General features: G+C 45.6%; 1 protein-coding gene across 19 annotated transcripts in view; it reads right to left on the reverse strand.

Annotated features, from left to right (window-relative positions):
- The window catches only part of LOC119160779 (retrovirus-related Pol polyprotein from transposon 412), a 400026-nt gene extending 376031 nt beyond the window's left edge, over positions 1–23995 (reverse strand). For 4 of the 19 annotated variants that reach the window (XR_012887750.1, XR_012887756.1, XR_012887754.1 and 1 more), the window contains exons 1-2: positions 23605–23985; positions 1295–1381 (exon numbers count right to left, since the gene is read on the reverse strand). Coding sequence is in view for 1 of the 19 variants with exons in the window: in XM_075880919.1 (XP_075737034.1) it covers positions 23605–23638 (34 nt within the window). In the remaining 18 variants the exon portion in view is untranslated. Of the gene's footprint in view, positions 1–1294; positions 1431–17942; positions 18134–23604 lie in introns of all 19 variants that reach the window. The other 15 variants (XR_012887758.1, XR_012887757.1, XM_075880919.1 and 12 more) reach the window with 9 other exon arrangements.
- Between the last annotated feature and the right edge of the window lie 407 nt (positions 23996–24402).

The following is a 24402-nucleotide window of genomic DNA, read 5'->3' on the forward strand; positions in this document are numbered from 1 at the left end:
CAGCACAATGAGGCTAATGTACAACAACTACATTCTGAGTCTTTTTTAAGAGCACTAAGCTAGTAAGTGGTCATGTCACTGTTTCACAAATGAAAATGATCATCATCACAGCAATATGCCAGCGATTGATTTTATCTAGTTTTAATTGTAAACGACTCGTTGCGGCAATAAATTTTGAACGTGGTGTGGTTTGGGAGCCGCGAGATCGCTGAGCCAATTATTCATGCTGTATGTTATCGAAATAACTCGCCGGTTGTTTGCTGTCTTGATTTGCGTATTTTTTAGCATTGCAGCATGACTGCAGTCGAGAATTCAAATCAAATGTTATTTCAACATTCATACAATGTTTAGGACAATGAACAAAAACCACCGCAACTTGACGAGCACAATTGTTCGTCAAGCCTGGCGTGCACAATTTAATGCTTGTAGTCAGTCACTACGAGATGATATGGACTTATGTATTATGTGTTGATGCAACCTGTTACTAATGGAATCGCAATTTTTATCCGTTCTGATGAAAGAAATTGTGTGACGTTGCTGCATTGTTCGCACAATTTTGTGATGCAACATTCAGCACAGAGTGCCACTCATATATGCTTGCTCCAATCTACTCTGTTGTGACTGTGATCACTGATATGGAAAAGGGTGTTTCTTTTGCATATTTCATGTGCCATTTAAAAAAATTTCACATTGCCACCTTGCTTCATATTGAAGCACGAGTAAGTACTTTGTGTATTCAAATATGGCAAACACAGCCCTGTTATGTCTAAATGCACTAGAATCAGTATAAATAAATTATGTGTGTGATATGAAAACATGAAAACACACCGTTCCTGCGTATTTCAAAAAGGCCCAAAACAGCGCTGCGCTGCTGCCGTCTCTGAGCAGCACGTTGCGTGGTGTGAGCATATGGCTCTCCCTTGGCTCCCCATTGTCATACTCAGCTGGTGGCATGTCCACAACATACTCGTCTGAGGACCAGTTGCCCGCCTGCAACGCAATGTTGTGGAGAGCAACGCAAGCATAGATCATTTGCGCTGCCCTATCGGGGTTGTAGAGCATCTTTCGAAAGTGCTGCAAGTAGCGGAACTCGCTCTTGAACACTGCGATACTTCTTTACACAACATTGCGCATGAATGCGTGCTACTTGTTGTATCGGCCTTCGGAAATGTTGCGCGGTTGACTACCAAGAAATGCAGTTAGGAGCCACGACTCGACAAGATACCCTGCGTCTCCTGCAATAGAAACATTAAAGCTGGGTGCTCTGCCCCAGTTAGTATACATTACTACTTACCAAGCAGATATTCGCCAGGCTGCAGATGTGCCGCTAGACGTTCACGCAGTGGGTTGTATTCTTACACCCAGGAGTCGTGTCACGAATCTGCGAATCATGGATTCATGACAAGGATGCGCAGCCATGCGTTGCACATCTGCGATGAGGAGCGATATAAAATTGTGCTGCATTTATACTCAGAATAAATCCCTTTTTTTCTACGCATACGCAGGAAACAATGCGTGGTAGTACAGTCATTGATACAAGAAGCTTCACTTAGAAGGAAACACAGGGTGTAGCACACCTATTAGGGGGGAGGGGAGGGGCAACAACCCCTCCTCTGCTGTACACATGGCTACGACTTCCACTGAATGACCAATAAGTTAAAACCTACGTGCTGCTCTTGGGAAAGAACGCTCGTAAATGCCAAAGCCAGCTCGTGCAATTGTGATTCTAAGCACTTTCGTGTTCTAAATACTTCCCTGTCGTGTATATATTTCTGCTACGTCTGCTGCCCATATTACCGATTACCTCTAAAATGCACAACTCAATTGTGCATGCAGGCCAGTACAAAAACGGCAAGTGCCTCACGCACAAAACACTTGCCACTTATTATTACCGAGGCCTTGGGAGCCACCAACTAGCTCTCACCCAGTTCCCTGCAGGTTCTTTTTTATTCGTTGCATTATTACTTTTTCCAGCTTTGGCGTCACAACTGAACAATTGCTCCGATGGGTGAGTAAGAAAGGATCCTAACGGTACTTACTATCATGACGTTCAGGGCATATTAGCCCTTTCTGGACATGAAGCTACCCGTGTCGGCCAGTCTGAATCCCTCTGGCTTGCAAATGGTGACCAACGTGCCATCGACACATGCCAGCACGCCTGGGATGCAACCGCGTAGCACAAACTCTGCCTTTGCCTCATCCTTAGTAGCTGTTGTCAGTGGGAAGTCCGCCAGCTTTTTCCTAGCAGCCACGGCAATGATAGTCTGCGTCACCTCATCGATAGTGTTGCTCACGGCCGGCTTAGTCTTGCCAATGTGCTCCTCGCGACCAACGCTCCTCTTGAAGCCACCAGTGGCGAAAAATAGCAGCGCACACGACACTTTTCCCTCTGTGGGAAGGCCACTGGATCGCTGGCATCCGATGACAGGGACAAGTTTATCGCACAAGCTACACACTGTTCGTTCGGACAGACGAGACCATTGCCGGAACTCTTCTTCAGTGATCTTTTCAAATGCATCTTTAACCTCGCTTTGTCGTCTCTGCTCGGCTGCAGCTGCCGCACAGGCGAGACGAAACCCATGGTAGTGGGAAATGCCATGTTGTCTAAGTACCCGGATGCTGAAAAGTCGCGAAGCCCTTACATTTAAATCCAATCCAGGCCACCTTGCAGCCATTTCAATCCATCCGGTTCCTTTCGGATGGCCTCTCCGACCGTTCCTTCGCCTTCCTCAGAAAACCGCAGAAAAACAGTCACGTGACACCCCAGTTCACGTCACTCAGAATGTCACAGCAATCGTCACGTCTTGTATGGGCCGATCGCGTGTGACTCAATGGAACAGACCGCCTTTGTCCGGATTTGAAATTTGTATATAATCGCACCACTGATCCGATTCCGCGTGGAGGGAAATCGGTTACAGAGCGATTCTCACGCGCCGGCTCCGTAGCGTGGTTTTCCGGCTGCTTGGGCGGCGAAACGAGCCAGTTTCCAGAAAGTTTCGCCGGTTTTGCTCTCTTCGAGGCCAAGTGTGAACGCGCTATAAGCGGCACGCACTTCTCGTGCAACTTCACTTCGCGTCATGGTGCCCTTGAGTGGGTGATGGTGTAATTTTTTTTATGCACTTGGCGTTCTTATCACAATCACTTGTCAGACAATCCCCCCATATGTCACGTTAGAAGGTTTGTTTCCATCTTAGATACGCGATACGCTGATAGCACTGAAAGAGGAGACTGGATGAAATTTCAATCTCACGTGGAAGAGCAATGTCAAGCGCATAGGTCACTTCAGAGGAGACAATCGATAGCTCAATACACAACACTTTGCGTCATTTCACGTGCTCTTCGAGATTACTAGAATTATAAGTAGCGTTAGAGCAACTCCGAGCAATTCAACGACGTGCTCAACGAAAATCTCCACGCATGGAGGCAATGGAAGAATTACGGACTGCGGCCTTATGGAAGAAGATTCAGTGTCCGATAGATAAGCTCGAATAACAACGTTGGATTGTTTTTTATGATTTACTTGGCCCTCGTATATCTCTATCACAAGTGAAGGAGATCTCACGAGGTGTGCACACAAAACTCCGTGAGCAGTACTCATCAAGGCTCTGGCCTTCTCTAAAAAGCCACCAGGGAGAAAGTGGAAGAAGAATTTTGTACCAGAATATCTGGTCATTTAAAAGCCACAATCAGCTTACCACCCTAAATAAAATTTGCTCAACCATGTGATCCCAGCGAGAAGTGGCCAATTCCCATTCCTGAACTCAAGACAGCAATGGCTTTGCGTGCACACACGTCTGCACCAAGGCTCGACAGAATTTCTTACAGAACCTTTGGCATCTAGGCGAGTGCACGAGAACGTCCCCGTGAAGCTTCACAATGAATCTTAAAGAGATGGTGCGCTCCCGACCAACTGGATGTCCCGTCGTCTGGGTCCTACTATTGAAGTCAAGGAAGTCGTTTTCGGAGCTCTCGTCTGATCTCATTGACCAGATGTGTAGACAAAGTTTTGAAGAAGATGATCATCGGACGCCTGGAGTGGTACTTGGAGGGTAACAACACCTATCTAGATGGCATGGTTGAATTTCGACGTTGTTGATCATCGAACTATAAGGTCGTTGACTGGTCACCTACGTTCAGTATTAGAATCGCCGTGGGTGGCTCTGCACCTATTTCGTACAAAAGCTTCACAAACCGAGCCAACCTCACCGCTCTCAATTGGCTCGGAGTAAGTGGTTATATATATATAAATAAATAAATATATATATATATATATATATATATATATATATATATATATATATATATATATATAGCTAGCATAGGTAGGTGTATTTTAATGCGACGCTTTTTTGGTGAGCAGAAAAGATGGCTAGACCTCTCCACCAAGGCCTGTGAAATAGCGGGTGGGCGGCGGGTTTCTTTCGGTCTGTCCCATTTGGCACGCTTCTAAGCAAAACCTACCAGTTTCGCCTTACGCGCCCGGCTACCGCGAGAGCACGCCTTCACTGTGGATTCCAGCGGCTGCGGAGAGCATGGCAGAAAGCTGAGCGCGTGATATTCTGGTGTGCGCATGTTTCTTTTTCGGGTAAAATCAAGCATCAACGCTACAATTATCTGACTGCAGTGAATGCCAGCTTTTTTCTGTTGCTTCATTTATATTGGTACAAATTACGAAAAAAGCCTGGAAACAGCTGACGTCTTCGGATATAGACAATTGTGAGTAGGCATCAGTTCTTCTGTGACAGTATTTTTTTTTCTTATGGTCCGTTTTGTCTCCATGCTAAATACCTTGATTTGAGAAATATATTCTTTCTGGAGACGTGTATGAGCGAAAACTGGGCTAATTATTGTCGTTGAATCATATTGATTCCGGCCGTAACACATCATGGTACTATTTTTTTGCGTGGGAATATTTATGAGAATTTCAACCGAAGCAGAGTCAAGTTTTAGATAACTGAGTGTCCTGACCATGTCACTGAAGTAAAGAGATAAATATTTTTGCAGGAGTAATGCACAAGGCTTCTATTAGCTGACCTACAATTACTTCCCACGTCTATTACAGTGAAAGCGGCTGAGTATTTTTAGTTTCCTTTTTCGTCATCTGTATTTTGATTATATTTGGGCCTTGCAATGACAATGTCAGTATTGTGTTGGTTTACAGTACTCTCGACTGCATCGAAACAAAAGCGCTGCACATGCAGCAAAACTGCGCCTTTCTGAAGAAAACAAAGTATTGGTAAAATACGCTACAGAAAAAATTGAAAGTGCAAATTGTCAGTGCTATGTGACGCGCAATGTTTTACACCAGGTATATTAAACTAAACTAAATGCGTGTTTATTTCTTCTTGAAGAAGCAAAATATTCTGATCTTCGTTGTTACATTGCCCAACATATCCACTGAAAAACGCAAAACTCACTGTGCGAATGGGTAACCATAAGTGGCCAAAATGCGCTTTTAACCAGCCTGTGGTCGTCGCAGAACTGGCGACTTACTTTGGTCTGGACGTATGGCAACCGCCTGCACCTTCCTCTATGTCTTCTGCTTCTGCAGCGCGTCGGTATGTAGCTAGAAAGGGAAAGTTGGGAAGCCTCGTGGGCGAGTGGGAAGCCTTGTGCGCTATGCGAACGCGGCTTTCAGGCTAGCTTAGATTGCATCAGTGCGTCTACAATTCTTGAAACAGTGTTCCAATGAAAATCAGTGCCAAGTCGGTGAAAGGAGAGAAAAAGGCATTTATTTGGGCGTAACCTGTGAGCGTGGAACCCGACATTCTTCTGAGGTCGCTTACGGATCAAGCTGTAATTGTTGAGATGTGAAGCAGCTCTGTGACTAGCTTGTGTAACGGTATCCTTCCGTACGCAACGCGCTCCCCTGGCCGCAGGTGCTGGGGCGGTCCCAAGTAGGTCCCACTTTCCCTCGAAAGGCGCGCGCGATTACGTCACTTTCTCTCTAGCCAGTCGCCACTCGCCGCGTGTCCCCTGTATCGCTTCACTCTTTCCACCGCTCACAACGTTCGAGCGTACACTGAGCGAACAGTCTTTCTGCGATGAAACGTACAGAAAACCCAACCCACCTCCTGTGTCAGCGTTTCAAGCAAGCATTAACTCGAGTAAACGCTACACCGAGTTTCGCTTCAAACCGTTCTTCCAGCACCCGCGTCGACACCCGTTTCAACCGGTCCACGCCGTGCGCACCACTGCTGCTTCGTATACCACCAGGGTTCCCTTCGGTGAGACAGTCCATATTTTTCTTCTTCGCCAGTGCCCCATATTACGCAGTCCGCAAACTTCGAAGAGTAGCAAATTTTCAGCACATGAGGATTTCTCGCAGAAGCATCACAATTACAAGTGAGCCAATATGGGCGGTGGAAATCTGCAGAAAAAATGCCTATTTGAAAATTTATATGCCTTGGCATTGACTTTGCCTTTCATACACATTTACTGGACATTTGGAGATGAGCACGAGGTTATATAAAACCGCAGAACCGTTTTCTTTTTTCTGACCACAAACAACTGCGCCAGCAGCGCGGCAGCCTTTTCGATACTCAGTGGGAGCACCATGGGCCACGTCCACCTCTGAAAAACACGCTCACTCCATGCGATCGAAACGGCCGCAGAGATACGCACTGCGCGTCCGCCATCTCGGTGGCCTTGTCACCACATTACAGCTACCATAATGTCCCCCACGTTGGCATACTCCGTCCTGTGCTGTCCTATCTTACGCTAATTGTGCTCACTGTGCAGCTGTTAGGCATGGTTAAGCTGTCAATGTATGAGGCTTATGTCTGCATTTGATCGTCCGCCATAACACGCCCGCAGTTTCGAGCGAGAATTCAGAGCTTCCGCTTTAACTGTCAAGTACCTCCACAATAGAGGCTTCGACATTTCGTCCGAGAGTGCACCCTCGAAGCATTTATGCATAAATCTATGAATAACTACGGCGCAATTATCACTTGCTATATTATACAATATATTGGCCATACAAGTTCCTGGGTGTCATAATTGAAAGGTATCGATCACGGAGCCATCACGTATCATACATAAATGTGGTTGATCTTCATCTATCATCTATTGTAGTGCTTCGCAGGTGAGATTTGGCGTATCACCCAAAGCAATTGCACAGCTGTACAAAAACATTTTCTCGGCTTATCATGATACACTTTGCCCATCATAAACAATGCAAGCAAAACAAGCCTGATAATATTATAAAGTATTCAAGTCCAAGCGTTCCGAAGTTGCCTCGGCTTGCCTCTTAGCGCATCGATGGTGGTTCCTATAGCTATCGCCAGACCCCACGTCATCAAGACACACTGACGTTTGCACACTGAGGACACATATAACACCTGTCGTTCGGACTCCATGCCACCATCTATAGGTTCTTTACTGGAAGATAGATTACGCACCTTTTTTTTAAAAAGGTTGCCTTGTATCATGAGTACTTGTCAACAAGCTCCACGCTCCCGAGGATACCATCGATTAATCCGTGGTGGCTGGCTCAGCCTATAGCATCAGCCTGGCGATACCTGACACCGGCAAAAAGCAGATGTCATCCCCGGCCCTTAAATAGCTCTCTTTGCTCCTTCTATATGAGAAGTACCGAGGCTCAGTGCACGAATACACCACACGATCTGTTATGCCTAACAGCTTAATTAAATCCGTCATGAAATTTAGGAAAGCCACAACAATCAAATTTAAGACTCCTCACTTTGCGACATCGATGGCATCAAAGCTCCAGCGCTTCGCGTCGCATTTCCATTCATTTGTGATGATAGGGAACAAAATATACAATCTACAGTCACTCAAAGACAGCACTGCCGTTCCTTCTGTTAACTTTCTGCCGCTGCCCCCACGAGCAACTGATAATTCAGATCGAAAAAGAGACGCACCATTTAATTGAGGATGGGCACGAAATAAATTTTCAATGTCTCACAAGTCACTGTGGGATTATCAGCAAGGAACAAGCCAATCCTAGGTGCCCGTTCAGCTCATACAGAAAACATTGAGACATTAATACCACTATTGAGGACCGACGCTGCATAGAAGATCCGCGTGCTTTCTCGCCAACGCATCACGTCGCAATAGAATGAGGTGTAATTCAAACACGCGCAGCCACATTGCCTGGTTCCAATTCTCAGCATTCTAATTCTTGCAGGGTTTCGTATAGGTGACGATAGTCTTTTGTGTAGGTTATGGTTGGGTGTTGAATTTACTCAGGCGTGCACGTTCTGTATAAGAATGACCAACACCACATCATGGCCTGACTGCTTCAGTGATGAAACTATTCAACATATGCTTTGCTATTCCAGTACTGCTTGAAGTTTCAACTTTCATTCCAACACAGAAATGTTGCTGGCAACAATGACAGTCGCTTTGCGCCCAATAAACTGGACGACCAAACTTTGAGGAATAACAAATCTTGCACCATCAACTGGACCTATCGTCCCAAAAGGTGCCTGTGCTAGTGCTAGTGCGCCTTCTGTATTCAACCGGTGTTTTAGAACGGCTATCATTGGAACGTCCTGTGTGTATGCGCGTGTGTGTACGTTTTTTTCGTTATTACTTGATATAGTTCGTTTTGTCTTATTTACAAGACCTATTTTGTCATACCTATGTAGTGTACAAAACGAGGCACTTGTACTAAGTTAACCTGTTTGGTTTGTTTTAGGATAATTTCTCCCTCTCAAGGTTTGTATTGCGAAGAACGCGACTATGACGTGATTGCTCATGAAAGTAGCCATCGCATGGGCACCGACTGATCATGAATACTGTTTTCGTAAAAGTTACAGCTAGGTGGAGTTAGCACGATCCGCGCTAAAACTACAGTCGCACTGGTTGTGTTGCCTTTGGTTGGTTCTGTCATGCCTACAACTGCTGGTGCCAAAGAAATCACATACATTATTTGAAACTGTGCAAATGACGCCGTTTCTAGCTCCACGTGTTGATCCGTCGAATAGTTACCTAAGTGTGAGATTCATACACCAGTGACACAATTTAGGAGCTGCTGGAGCAGGGGTCCTTTCCTTCTATGGTCGCTGGCAGGCCTCTATACTTTCCCGTTCGCAAGGCGTTAAACCAGAGTGGTCTGGCAGTATGCCATCAGTGCTGCATCATTGCTCAGTACACGGACGTATCGAGTGAAGATCTCGCGACGGCATTGTCATAAGTGATCGCTTGCCGGGTATCGGCCGTGGTGGCACTCGATTTAATACAAAAATACGACAATGCAGGTGCTCGAAAAGCTTGTCGCGTGATACTGGAGCATGAGTAAACGCGCAAAGCACCATTGCATGAATTTTGAGCATGGACCTAAAACGTGAAGAGGGTAGCCAGTTGGGTGAGGTGGAAAATGATTATGACGGCGGAGGCGTTTGAAAAGATAAAAATTTGAGACACGTGTGAGAGCTGCCCTTGTATCGCTTTAATCGAAGTGGCTTTCCTGGAAGGAGCGCAGTTGCTTTAATCTACGCATGAGTTTTTTTTTCACTTGGTTCTCTTTCGAGCGTGTGTCATCTTGTTATTCTTTTTCCTAACCATATATATCTCTGATTTTTCCCATTAAACAATCAGCTGATAGCATACGTGTTGTCGTTGTCTTCTCTGTCCATATTTTATTTGTGCTTGCCGTCAGGAACAAAAAGCATTGCCTCCCCAAAATAAGTTTTTTTTGTTTTCGCTTTCCGTTGTGCATTTCCAAGCTCATATATTTATATTTTAAGGTCCTTTCAAAAATCGCATCACTGGGCTCTATTGTAGTATTTTTCTTGTATTATCACGAGCGGGCCGGAAAAACCGAGCTGACCAGCCATCAGACAGTCGTGCATGGCCTGCTGAAATTCTGTTGCAAAATAAAAGCGCTAGAAGGTGCAAAGAAGAGGCCTAGTCCTCAGGCCGGAAAGAGGTTTACTCTTAGAGATACGCCAATTTAAAAAAAAATTATGCAAACCTTGTTATAATACCTTCGGAAACTGGGGGTCTTGCGCTCGAGGCATTTCAGAAGGCCCCTGAGTTCTGTGGTGACTCGCTGTTCAGAATTCGACGGTCCTTACGGTTAGCTTCAGAAGTAGTCAGCCCTTACCAGAGAAGTGGTCATGGTCCTGGTAGTCATGCGCTGGAGGATCGACAAAGCCACCAGACAGGCAGTAGCGTCAAAATGCACTCCTTCACACTTGCAAATAACGGTAATGTCTGAATCGTCAAAACCTACACTGAGTGAGGGGATCTGAAGGGTTCTTCAAACTAGGTGTCCAAGATTAGGTAGCCTCACCACCCTTCTGTGCCATAGGGAGGAGAAAGGTGTAACCTCTCGTTGTGACTCCGCCTACCTCGGCAAAGTAACATGATGCTAGCGAAACGTCATCGCCACGTAGCCAACCACAGAGCAGGGCATTCCCGACATCAGCACGGGGATAAAGAATGGTTCGACGAGCACTTTTAACCTAGCGTTAATGTGGCAAGGCGCCTCTTTATCTCGGAGGCTCTCGCTCTGAAAATACTGTTTCTTCCGGTAGTTTCAGGCTCTAGAAAATGAAATAAGGCAGCACAGGAAAAGAAAAATGTGGACTGGGTGGCCGCAACTACAGCACCGCAGGGCCAAGGCACTGTTCCGTAGGGCGACGAAACAATTTACGAGCTCAGTGGTATGTAATGCTGCCCATGGGTAGGCTTGCGTCACTGGGCCTAAGAGGGTAATCGGTTAGGCGAAATAAATAGGCGCTGTAATTATTTTTTTTCGAAATGATAGGTCTACGTGGTGCGCAGAGCTGCAATATTCAAAAAATGTCATCTCCGCTCTCTACTCTATGAATTGTCGAGATTCTTCGCAGGGCGTACAAAAACGTTGAAGCCTTGTTTCTGGCCATTTAATGCAGCAGTCGCACCAACAATGCTGTGCCTAGCTTTGGGTTTTCGCCTTGCGTCTTCAGTCAATGAGCTTGCCTAGCGTATTAAGCTGTGCTTCTGCCTGGCGTGTCAGCATGAGAGTAAACGCTGTAAGGCCTGTGATCACACGCATGACATCATGATCGATCAACATTGCAATCGCGCTTAGCCTGCTTTAGCCAAGTGTTGCCAATATGCTTGGTACACTATTTGAGGCTCGAGCATCGAGCACGCCAGTTGTCGTGCTATGCACGTTCGCGCTACGCCCCTTCGCTAAGCATTGTGACGAAAAAGATGAAGCCAGCTAAGGGTGGTTCTGTTGCAGACCAAAGCCATAGTGTAGACGCATCTCTAAAAATGCAGGTCATACAGGAGTTTGTTCAACCTTGCGGCAGCTCCACTTATCTTCTTTTCTCCGTCTTCTTGTCTTCTTTTCTATGAAAACCTTCTACTGGTGGAGAGTGTGCAGGCCCATAAGGACCCTTTACAGGAGAGTCCTTATTTTGTGATCTCACTGGACAAGAAAGCTACCCACACCCGTTGGACTTGAGCTCCTTGAGGCTCCAGCACTGAGCAATCAAACAAGGCTCCCTCCCGTGCATGTCGAGTAGGGGAAGAGTACGAGGGAAGGCAAGGATTCATCTGACAAGCTAACACCATGTGAAAGTTGTCGAAAACTTCCGCAGAGTCAGGGCACCACCCATCGACTTTCGGGTAAAAATGCTTTAGTATAGCGACACAACAATGTAGTGGTCTGCCACGCCTTTGGGTTCGTTCATAGGTTTTCCTCAGACTCTTAGCAGGCACAGGGAAAAGCCGATGTAAGTTCACAGTAGAGCGTTCAATTTTCTCCGAATCGCAGAAGCAGTTGGCTAGTCTCTAGGCTGGAAAAGCCTGGGTTAGTGCCCGGTGGACAAGCGCGCGGGTGGCCGTATCCGCAGCCTCGTTACCCTAAAAGGCCCAGGTGGCTCGGAGTCTAAAGTGACGGCTCTCAATCCCTGATGGCTTGCTTTAGAATATCGTAGGCTAAAGGTGAGACCTCACCCACCAGATAGTTTACACCGGCTCAGCGTGAATCTGAATTCATTACTATAGAGTTCGTGGGCGAGGTGGCAAGCGCTATTGCTGGGGGTTAGAATACGGTGTGCAGTTAGAAGCTAGATATGAGAGCCCGTTAACGACTTTATCCTGGTGAACTACGGTGGCTGTGTAGAATCAAGTGGGCGACAGCCGTATCACATCAACGTAGTAAACATCCGGCTTAGGTCCGTATTGGTGTTCGAGAACCAGAGAACGTACTCCTTGCCTGCCTTTCGTGTGCCTGCGAGTGCATGTTGCGAGAAAGTTGAGGAATTCGGAGCTTGTGGCGCCACAGCTCAGGAAGTCTGCATGTATCCTCTAGATTGCAGTGGATTTTAATATGCAGGCAGCCTCCCCGCCGCGGTGGTCCAGTGGCTAAAGTACGCGGCAGCTGAACCGCAGGTTGCGGTATGGAATCCTGGTTGCGATGGCTGCATTTTTGATGGAGGCGAAAGTGCTGTAGGCCCGTGTGCTCAGATTTCGGTGCACGTTAAAGAAATTCAGGTGGTCTAAACTTCCATAGCCCTCCGCTATGGCGTGTCTCATAATCATATGGTGGTTTTGGCAAGTTCAAATCAAATCAAATTGCAGGTGGCCGAACAGGCGGCACTTGCATACCGTCATTAGGAGTCGCGTATATTGGTTTACAATGGGCCTTGTTAAATTCCTAATATGAGCTGAGCACACCACCTTATTGGAAATCGCGGGGAGTGGTTGCTAACTCGTTGGTAGATATGGTAGAAATAACTCTTGATGAGGTGGAATTAATAATAGATATGGTGGAAGCTCTAGTGGTCATGATGGCTGATAACGGCGAGAGTGGAAAAATGGTGGCGGATGGTGGTGTTGGTAGCGAGCCAAAGGTGGTGCCAGTAGAAAATGCCGCCCAACGACGGCGAGAGTGGAAAAAATGGTGGCAGATGATGGTGGTGGCAAGCCAATTGTGGTGAATTGGAAAATGCTGGCTGATGTTGGCGGTTCAAAGCGTGTTTGGTGGAAGGCTGGGTGAACAAGCTGGATGACGGTGGCGTGATGTAAGCTTGCTGGATGAGTGTGGCATAATAAAAAAAGCCCATGACAGTATGTCAAAATACTTATTTTTAGTGTTTCATTCTTGAATGCATAGAGAAATATGTTTATTAACAAAAGAAACCAACGCTGCTCAATATGCTTTCCAGCACGTTTTTTTTTATTCTTCTGGTGTCAACAACGATTCAACTTTGGTGGAGCATAGAATGTGGCCGTGAATGTTTACATTTGGTGCACGTGCCTACATCACTTTGAGATGCGCGATGTGTTGCCTTGCTGTGATGTTTGGAAGACCAGAGGTGTCCCTGTGCGCAGTGACACTAAACGTTTTACATCACCGCGCAGTTGTAAAAAAATAAATGAGCTGCAGTTCGCTGCAGCCCCTTGCAACGGTAGACAAGAATACAGCGGTCACTTGATTTCGCCATGCAAGAAACGCAACTCTGGCAATTCTTGCACACTCAATTACTTGAGGCCCCGCCGCGGTGGTCTAGTGGCTAAGGTACTCGGCTGCTGACCCGCAGGGCGCGGGTTCGTGTCCCGGCTGCGGCGGCTGCATTTCCGGTGGAGGCGGAAATGTTGTAGGCCCGTGTGCTCAGATTTGGGTGCACGTTAAAGAACCCCAGGTGGTCTAAATTTCCGGAGCCCTCCACTACGGCGTCTCTCATAATCATATAGTGGTTTTGGGACGTTAAACCCCACATATAAGTCAATCAATTACTTGAGCCATACTTTTAAGTTACCAAAGTGCGTGCGACGCTTATATGCATAAACATTTTCCTTCGAAATGTGTCGATATGAACCCTAGTGAGCGTAAAGTTCACCCTTCTGTTCCACCACCATAATTTCAACCGAAGGTTAGACTTACTGACTGAGTTCACTCGCAGAATACACAATTTTGACAAGTAAGAGTGTCAATACAGCACAGCCGTGGAATCATTTAGCCTAAATAAAGCCTGTTTTATTTTTTACGGTGTCCACGCAAGAAGTGGCACATTGATGCGACGCTGTTCCAGCACTTCTACCAAACGTACGCCTCTCCACACCGAGAGCCGCCGATCACACTCGCCAGCACTTCTCTGGCTTTTATTCGACAAATAATACTCGTCCATTCGCATGCATACTGAACCAATATGATAGCATAATATTTTTGGCGCACTGAATTTGTTTTGGCCAAGCTCTTATGTAGTTGTTGCTAACGATTGAGCTACAGCAGTGCGCTGGCACGACTGCGCTGAACGTTGCGCGAAAAACATCGCAATACTCAATCAATTGTGTCTGCGCATCCGTTGAGTGAGCCTAGAAGCGTCATAAAGCCTGAGCAGACGTCATCTTAGGAACAAGCAAGAAACAAATATTAGTTTTCCGCACGTCGCAGGATCTTATCCCGGCTACGGCGGCTGCATTTTCAATGGAGGCGAAAATGCTGTAGGCCCGTGGGCTCAGATTTGGGCGTGCGTTAAAGTACCCCAGGTGGTCGCATTTTTTGAAGCCTTCCACTACGGCATCTCTCATAATCATATGGTGGTTTGGGACGTTAAACCCCACATATCTACATATTAAAATTGACAGTAGCCGCCGATAAATTGTATCTGCTCCTCAGTCTACTCAAGTGTTTTTTCTTGCGGTTGTGAATTGTGGCAAAACATAGAGCTGTTGCCATTATCGCAGCGGAAATCACTACAAGGCAGCAGTTGTTTGTGTTTAATATGTGCAAATTTTAGTAGCACCTTCATGCTGCTCCCGTCCATCTCGTGTACGCGAGAAACAGAAGTTGAACACCTAATTCGTAAGTAGACTGGTGATTAACCAACAACCTCTCCATATGTCGCCATGGCGCAGTGGTTAGTCTGTTGAACTGGGAATCCGAAGGCTGCACGTATGAATCCGCGTGCTTTTGCTTATTTGCGGGTGCTTTCTACATCGTTTTCTATACGATTATTGCTTTTTTTATTTTTTAGTCGCAGCTCGACCCCGTGCTTCTGGCGCCGTTTCGTGCTCCAGCATATCCGGCACTCCAGCATCCATCGTTCACCACCATACATCATGTGCACCAATATTAACAGCTCTGTAATCCACGAAATTGGTGCTTGGTGGCATCCACCATTCCTATTGTGGACATTTTTTCAATAAGGCAGTGCAGACAGTTTGGCATTAGAAGTAGTTATCAGGAAGGCTACAGCTCGCACTGTAGCCTTCTTAATGACGGCGTCGATGCGATGGTCATGTTGCTTCATAGTGCGAAGGTGGAGTACATAGTAGAGGATGCGACCGTATACAAAGGCATGGATGAGTCGAAGCGCATTCCTGCCCCTCAAGCCACCGCATTTGTTGAAAATGTGGTGAACCATGCGTCCGACTTGTTCACCTAGGCGCTTCACTTTGGTAATGATTGATTCCGGTCTGTTTATGCTATGGAAGAACAGGCCCAGGATTCAGATCTCGACTTCTCTGACAGGGGCTCCCATCAAAAATATACGCAATTTTGTGTTGTCTTTGGGGTTGGGTCTGGTGAGCAGAAGCTCAAATTTTGCAGAAGCGCATTGTAGACCACAGTCAAAAACTTAGCTTTGGACGATAGAGGCGGCCCGCGAGAGGCAGTGCTCCATTTTTACAAGGCTCTCTTCAGTAGCACAGATTTTTATATCATCCGCGTAAAATGCCTGGTGTATTCTTTTCCCCCGGTCTAATTTATGTGGAAACTTCATAATAGTTGGTAAGTAAAAACATCGCACAAATATAGACAAAGACAGAGGAAGAGACGACACCGCGCTGAACTCGCAACTAAATAATATTGGTAGATACACGCACATATATCAAGCATTCGACCCGGTGACGTGGAAAACCAAAGGCGTCTGTGCATCAAAACAAACAAGGTAAGAAACAAGCCTAATCATTATGAACATCAACACGTGTGTACAAACCGAGAAAAAACAAAAACACACCTTCCTACTTGTCAAAAACATACGCAACCGTCCCTAACAAACTAAAAATAACTTTAACATTGCAGCGCTGAACCCAAGTACCAAACTTCTTTTTAACCAAGGGCCACCGACGGCTTTCTTACATACCTTTCCTTCTCCTTTTCAATAAAAAAAGCCTCCATCACTTCCCTAGTGCACTTGTCCCGACGTCCAAACAAAAAGTGGATTTATCTGCCAAAGGTTAGCAGCCATACTCCCTACAATGAGCTGGCAGGTGCAAATCACCAGTGGCTGTTAAAGAAGTGTCATTTTAGTCTCACGTTAATGCACCACCCGGTTTCTCCAATGTAACCCACCCCCCTGCATTACAACGGCAACATATATACAACACATGATTTACACTGAACATATCTATTTTTTTATCTTCTCCGGACAGTACGAGCAGGTCTTTCGCAAACCCAAACTTCCTTTATGCACGCGGGAGCAAATGGACGACAACTTCTCGGGAGCGCACATCACCGCACGTATCCCATACCTACTGGCCACATTTTTCAAGCAATGTGAAAACATGTGCACGTAGGGTACCCCAACCGGTTTCTTTTCATTACGCACGCGCTCTGTTCCCTTGTGCGTATCACTTACGCCCTAGACCCACTTGATTAGCTTTTCACCACTCCTCAAGATTTTCGTATCAGGATAGCCCGCCAACTCGAGCCTCTCGACCTGGCTCATGAAACTTTCTTTCAACGCATGCGTGCATGTTTTCAGGAGCGCACCCCGCCGCGCAGCATAAATAATGCCGGACTTAACTATCTTAGAATGGCCTGAGTGGAACGGCAAGATACCCTTTATAGATCGGGGCTTATACCGCCAACACAAATGATCCTCGTGAAACCGCATTCTAACGTCTAGAAACTGAATTTCTCCTTTTTCAGGCAGCTCGTAGGTGAACTTAAGCCCATGGCCAGAATCCTTAAGAAAGTTTAGTACGTCAGCTCTCATGCTATTCTGACTGTCGGTTTTAGTTACAATAAGAGAATCATCAACATACCGAAAAATGTGGCAGGGTATATTCATCAATTTATCGGCATCGGACTTGTCGACTTGCCTCAGGAAAATATTACTTGAAACTGGTGCCACCCTACATCGATGCAAACACCAGATTTCTGGACATAAGATCCCTCTTTCCACTCCACACACTGACCGCAAGTAAAACGTCAGAAATTCCAGAAAGCTTTCCAAGGAAACGCCACAACTCTTAACAAACTTAACTTCAATATGGTCCTGAACCACACATGGCTTAACACTCTGCAGGAGTTCAACATGCGGTAAGGAGTAAAACATGTCCTCAACGTCGATGCTGAAAGCGAAACAAAAGCCCGGGTTTTTGGTTTTGAGAAAATCTACTACACCTTTAGAGTTCACCACAAAAGGGTCGACTACATTGACGGCTTCCAGGTGCATCTGCTAATAACACAACATCTTAGACAGCCAAGTGTTTTTTCCGATACAATGACTCTGAACGGGGAATTAAGTTTATGGGTTTTCACTGAAAAAAAAAACTCGTAAGATCAATTTTTTTGCCTTTTTCACTCTACTGACAAGACCGCACTGATTCCTATCTTGCAGCATAGCAATAGCTTGTTGGTTCACCTTTCCTGTTTTAACGTCCACTTTTTTAAAATTCTTCACTACGGCTGTCTCGAATTTTTCATTGAAAACGCCCTCTTTCATGACCACAAACATTCCTTCCTTATAGGACAAACAAACCCTAGGCCCATTCCCCTGTAAAAATTCTACGACCAACTTGTCGGGGGAGAGCCTTCGCCTAGCCAACGACGTTTGAGTGCATACATCTATACAATCAGACACGCACCTTTTCTGCTCGCCTTCAGGCACAAACCGGGATGTTCCTTGAAAAAGCTACCTTTTCCGCCGGTGGAACATTAGGTTCAAACGCAAACTTGGGTCCCAGTTTTAAAAACTCGTTAACATCTTCCGCTATAGAACAATCACCAAGAAGACGCACTACACCTTGGGTCAGTCCTTCCTTTTTTCTCGTTGGAAGTGTCGGTCGCACCTTGCCCCAAAAGAACTCCGTGATTCCCTTGGTCGGCTTCCTCCATTCTTCAAGGCGACGCTGTTGCCTGTATGTTGGCTCGGTGGAGCGGGCCGCCACCAAACAGCCTTTAAAAAACGAACTCGCCTCCACCACTCAGGTGCACCTGGAAGACCCGTTTGTAGTAAAGAACTCTGAAGGTGTAAAAGATTTCCTCAAAGCCGAACAAGAACCCGGGTTCTTGTTCGGCTTTCAGCATCGACATTGAGGACATGTTTTACTCCTTACGGCATGTTGAACTTCTGCAGAGTGTTAGGTGATGTGTGGTTCAGGGCAATAATGAAGTTAAGTTCGTTAACTGTTCTGGCATTTACTTGGAAAGCTTTCTGAAATTGGTGACGTTTTACATGCGATCAATGTGTGTGGAGTGGAAAGGGGGCTTTTCTGTCCAGCAATCTAGTGTTTGCATCGGATCTAGGGTGGCACCAGTTTTAAGTAATATTTTCCTGGGACAAGTCGACAGGTCCGATGCCGATAAATTGATGAATATGTCTTGCCGCATAGTTTGCTATGTTGATGATTCACTTACAGTAACTACAACCGACAGTCAGCATAGCACGAGAGCTGACATATTAAACTTTCTTAAGGATTCTGGCCATTGGCTTAATTTCACCTACGAGCTGCCTGAAAAAGGAGAGATTCAGTTTCTAGATATTAGAATGGGGTTTCACGAGGAACATTTGTGTTGGAGGTATAAGCCCGGATCCGTAAAGGGTATCTTGCCGTTCACCTCAGGCAATTCTAAGATAGTTAAGTTCCGCATTATTTATGCTGCGCTGTGGGGTGCGCTCCTGAAAACATCCACTCATGCGTTGAAAGAAAGTTTCATGAGCCAGGTCGAGAGGCTGAAGTTGGCGGCCTAACCTGATACGGAAATCTTGAGGAGTGGTCAAAAGCTAATCAAGTGGGTCAAAGGCGTAAATGACACGCACACGGGAACAGAGCGCGTGCACAACGAAAAGAAACCGGTTGGGGTACCCTACGTGCAGATGTTTTCACAATGCTTGAAAAATGTGGCCAGTAGGTATGGCATACGTGTAGTGATGTCTGCTCCCAAGAAGTTGTCCTCCATTTGTTCCCGCGTGCATAAAAGAAGTTCGGGTTTACGAAAGACTTGCTCATACTGTCCGGGGAAGAAAAAAATGAGATATGTTTACTGTAAATCATGTGTTGTATATATGTTGCCGTTGTCATGCAGGGGGGTGGGTTACATTGGACGAACCGGGCGGTGCATTAACGTGAGACTAAAAGAACACTTAACCTCTTTAACGGCCGCTGACGGTTTGCGCCTGCCAACTCATTGTAGGGAGTGTGACTGCCAACCTTTGGCAGATAAAGCCACTTTTGTTTGGACGTCGGGACAAGTGCACTAGAGAAGTGATGGAGGCTTCATTGAAAAGGAGGAGGAAAGGTGTGTAAGCGAGCCGTCTGTGGCCCTTAGTGAACAAGAAGTTTGGTACTTGTGTTCAGCGCTGCCATGTTAAATTGATTGTTAATTTGTTAGGGACTGTTGCGTATGTTTTTGACAAGTAGGAAGGTGTGTTTTTGTTTTTTCTCGGTTTTTACACACGTGTTGATGTTCAATATGATTAGGCTGGTTTTGTATCTTGTTTGCTTTGATGCGCCGACGCCTTTGGTTTTCCACGTGACCGGGTGGAATGCTTGATATATGCGCATGTATCTTCCAGTAGAGTATAGTTGCGAGTTCAGCGCGGTGTCGTCTCTTCCTCTGTCCTTGCCTATATTTGTGTGCTGTTCTTACTTCCCAAGTATGAACCACCAACTAGCCGAACTTTCACTATCATTCATAATAGGAATCTTCAAGAAGAGTGGTGACAAAAGCGCTCCTTAAGGAGGGCCATTTCTACCAATAATATATGCGCCGTCTTCATCATCCTTGATTGTTAGAAAGGCTTGATGCTTCGAGAGGCTGTGCGTGATTGCGTGTGTGTGTGTGTGTGTGTGTGTGTGTGTGTGTGTGTGCGCTCGCACAGCAAAGTAGACTCACGTACGACAATTCCAATCAATCGCTTCGTACGTGAGTCTACTTCACTGTGATTGCGCCGACGCAGAGAATAAGCGGTATTATCCCCGTAGTTTCAAGATGCAGTGGCATGCTGTTGTGTGTGTCAGGGACACAGGAGGCTTATCTTGTGATGACCTCTTGTTGATGCAGTGATGAGAGCTGCGTGCTTGGAGTGTTGTGTAACCATAACCAAGCCAGCTGTGTTAGACGTTTGTATCGAGCTTTCTCTGATTCTATGGTAAAGCACCATGTTCGCATATGACAGCCATAACATCGGGAAGAAGACGTGCCTGCACTCGCCGTGCTCCTGGCATCAAAGTATCACCCAGATGAAAGATGTCTTTAGCAACCCTTCGTGATTTAACATTGTGCAGGTTCGAAGAATCGGTGCCCAGGAATTGAGGCACTGGGCAGCTAGTTTTGTTGACTACGCAGAACGTGACTGGCGGGTCGGCAAAGGAAAAGATGCGTTTTCATATCGACGAGAAACAACCGTGCAACGAGCGCACGTGCATTCTAAGTGACTCCGGTTTTCGTATATATATATATATATATATATATATATATATATATATATATATATATATATATATATATATATATATATATATATATATATATATATATATATATCTGGCGCACACTTCCATTCTTGGCGATGATCCCGCGGCATGGCGGCAAATAGCAGTCTAGTGCAACTCGTCCATAGATTAAGGCCACAGTGGTCAGCACCTATTGGTGTGACATTCGTCATGTCTTTTCCTTTATAAATCGCGTTCCTTCCTTCAACCAAGTCAACTTAAAAAAACAGTAGAAACGCTAACTTTGCCTCATTATCATAAATATAAAGTGCAGTCAAACGGATAAATTAAAAAGAAGGAAAAGTTTAAAGGACACACAAGCCATGGTTGAAGTCTGATGCCGCATCTAATGAACTTGTGTTTTTAAAGACCCTGACTTGGTAATGTTTTTTTTTAATTTTAGAGATATCGTTGAAATTCCGATTGGTTGTTCATTTGTGACATATTATGAGAACTTGACACACCATCTATAATTATTATTTATAAAGTATGCACAATATGCGCTCTCTATCTACCTTGCTGAGAAATAGAGAGAGAAAATGGTTCGGGGAAAAGGAAGAAATGAAAAGCATGCTATTTCACACGTCCCGTCGTGGGGCCACGCCTCACGGCTACGAGGGATAAGGAGGGGTATGTAAAGATGACAGGAAGAAGATACAGAGAAATAGAGGTATGGCAAGAGAGTGTCTTGTCAGCGTAGCTAACAGGACTATGTTGCAAAGCCTCTGACTTTTTCTTTCGATGGCAATGTAATGGTGTATATCTATCCCAACCATGTAAGTGTAAAACGCTTTTTGTTGTCGCGTATAAGTAACGCATACCTCATGAGGACAGCTCTGCTTTCCTATGATAAGTCTAACTTCTTGGACATGCTACTTTTCTCTAAGTATGAGCAATACATTCAGAGAACACGGGGTTTGGCAAAACTTGTCCATTGCCTGTACAATAACTCAATTTTTCAATACGGCCTCTTTGTAATAATTGTACACTGGTTGTGTTCCTGGTGAATATGAGGAATGAATCAAGGAATAGATTAGATGTATATATTCTGATTCTGCGCTCGTTAGTCATTTCCTGTCCTACATATATTCTACTTTCGAAAGAGGAGATCCATGAACCCGTGAATGAAACAAATGCAGCATTATGTGGGACTCCTCCGCATCTTCTTTTAACATGCAAAAGGTCTCCTTTGCTATAATATCGATAACATTGACATTCTAGGGACATCTTCAACTTCTGTTTCCGTCTGCACTGCGGCCAAACGCCTGGGGGGTTTCATTTTTAATCCCTCTCTCAAGAACAAGGCAGTTTACTTCGAGTTCTCTGCTGCTGTTACATAATTTTAGGAGCAAAGAGCGGTTATTTTTATATGTGCAACAGAAATCTAGTAATTCAACTGCTGTGGTGTCGTGAAGCTGAACGTTTGAAAATGGCGGTGGTGATGCGCTCCCGTAACTTGAACGGTAGCACTACTTATACCATCCTGGCTGGACTGCAAGTAGGGCTTCATGATTTCGGTTAAATTCAAAAAGTTTTCTGTCCACCTACCGGTTTTGTTTTCACAATTTAAATTTATCCCATTAACTGCGGTTTTAAAAGAGCTTTTTGAATGGTAAAGAGCATTTTCGTAACTGATATTCATTCATTGATTAAAGTGAAGAACATTCAGTGGCAGTAATCATTGCTCTATTAAACATTTTTCTGTGTGTGAAGCTTGTGTCTATTAAACAGGCTTCAAATTCAGAACACAAAAAACGCGCTTCATATTCAAGTATATGTGCTTTCGTGAATATGTGTTTTTGTGCGTGTACACCTTCGAGATGTCTAAAATACACGCCCTGTGTATGCATGCTTACGTAATAATATATACCTGCTTCTAAGATTTCACAGTATTGAGAATAACATGTTTATGCGCCTTTTAATTTTCATCAAGAAGATTGGAGAGAACAAGCTCCTTGCCCCGCTCCTGCCCCTCAAAATTACAGTTTTAGGAGTCCACAGCAGTGCAGTGCAACGTTATTATCGCGTTTAACGTCCTGGAACCACCATATATTTATGAGACCCGCCACGGTGGTCTAGTGGCTAAGGTACTCGGCTGCTTACCCGCAGGTCGCGGGTTCAAATCCCGGCTGTGGCGGCTGCATTTCTGATGGAGGCGGAAATGTTGTAGGCCCGTGTACTCAGATTTGGGTGCACGTTAAAGAACCCCAGGTGGTCAAAATTTCCGGAGCCCTCCACTACGGCGTCTCTCATAATCAAATAGTGGTTTTGGGACGTTAAACCCCACAAATCAATCAAATCATATATTTATGAGAGACGCCGTAGTGAGGGGCTTCGGAAATTTTGACCATCTGAGTTTTTTAACGCGCACCTAAATCTTATCCCACGAGCCTACAGCATTTTGGCTCCGTCGAAAATGCAGCCGCCGTAGCCTAGATTGGATCCTGCGACCAGCGGGTCAGCAGACGAGTGCCTTTGCCACTAGACCACCATGGCAGGACTGCAGTGCAGCGTTACATCAGTGATGTGTTACACCATGCAGTGCTGTGTGGTATTAGTAAGATGATAAATGTAAAGTAAGTGAAGAAAATTAAAGGATGCAAAGGCAGAATTCTCAGCAACAATTCAACGCATTTTAATAGGAAATAAAATAATAGGACAACATTGGACCACTTTTAATGCATATTTACGCATCAAATTTCAAAGGATTGGGTATCTACAAGAAAAGAACTGCGACAACATGGAGCCTTAATTATCACTAAGTTAGGACGCATCACTCATGGTCCCTGCTTTCGAGTGACTGCAGCGCCAACATGGCTGCCAAGGTTTTCTGGAAAACACCTTTGTTCAATCAAGATTGGCCTACATGTTGACGGCAATCGCTGCGGCGAATCGAAGCACACACGTACACACAACCCTACGACTGAGCTAGTGATTGTTCACCGGAACAATTGGGTGTCCAGGACTTACCGAAGACAGACGCGCCGCCAAGATGTGCAGGCATGGGTCAACATGGGGCCTATACGACCGGCGGGAGCACTCGTTCAAAGCTGATATGTGGTGCTGCACACAATTGTCGTCAGAAGCCGTTCAGCCCTGCTGAGGCCTCTTCTTCACGAGCTTCGATGGCGGAAGGAATGGCGCCTTTGAGATAAGCTGCCGCGAGTTATCAAGAGGCTGCATTCATATGCGCCACCGGGGCAACATCCGCCGCACCAACGCACTGTTGGCAACCGCTCACTCCGCGGGGCTTCCATCTCGGGTGTTTGCCGCTATGAGTGACGTTCTCGCTGCTGAGCTCTGGCCATACTGGCAGCCAGTCACGACGCGCACGCCAACCAGTCGTTTTACTTCCTGACTATTTCACGCCGCGTTCTGAGTCTGGGCAGCGCAGCGGACATCTCTAAGTCGGCCTGAGTGCCGTTTCGGTCTTGTTTGTTCTGCAATTACATAGTTTTTTTTTTTACTTTTCCACACGATGATCTGAAACAGAAAGAAACCGAAACGAACAGCTCGAGTCACTCAGCAAGCTCTTTTTGTATATGAAGGTTTATCTGATTATTCGCATGGCGACTATCTGGTAGTATAAGATTGCTTTGGCCATGTAAACCTATGGTACCCAGTAGCAAATACTACAGGCCTGCTTAGGATTTTCGAGCTGAGAAATTTATCGATGGGAACCTTATGAGTTTTCGAAAGACAGTAAAAGCAGCTCGTTTTGCTTGTTTTTACGCGTTATGAACCGGCACTTGGAAGGTGGAATTAATT

Source organism: Rhipicephalus microplus, chromosome X (genome assembly GCF_043290135.1).
Source record: "Rhipicephalus microplus isolate Deutch F79 chromosome X, USDA_Rmic, whole genome shotgun sequence".
Lineage (NCBI taxonomy): Eukaryota > Metazoa > Arthropoda > Arachnida > Ixodida > Ixodidae > Rhipicephalus > Rhipicephalus microplus.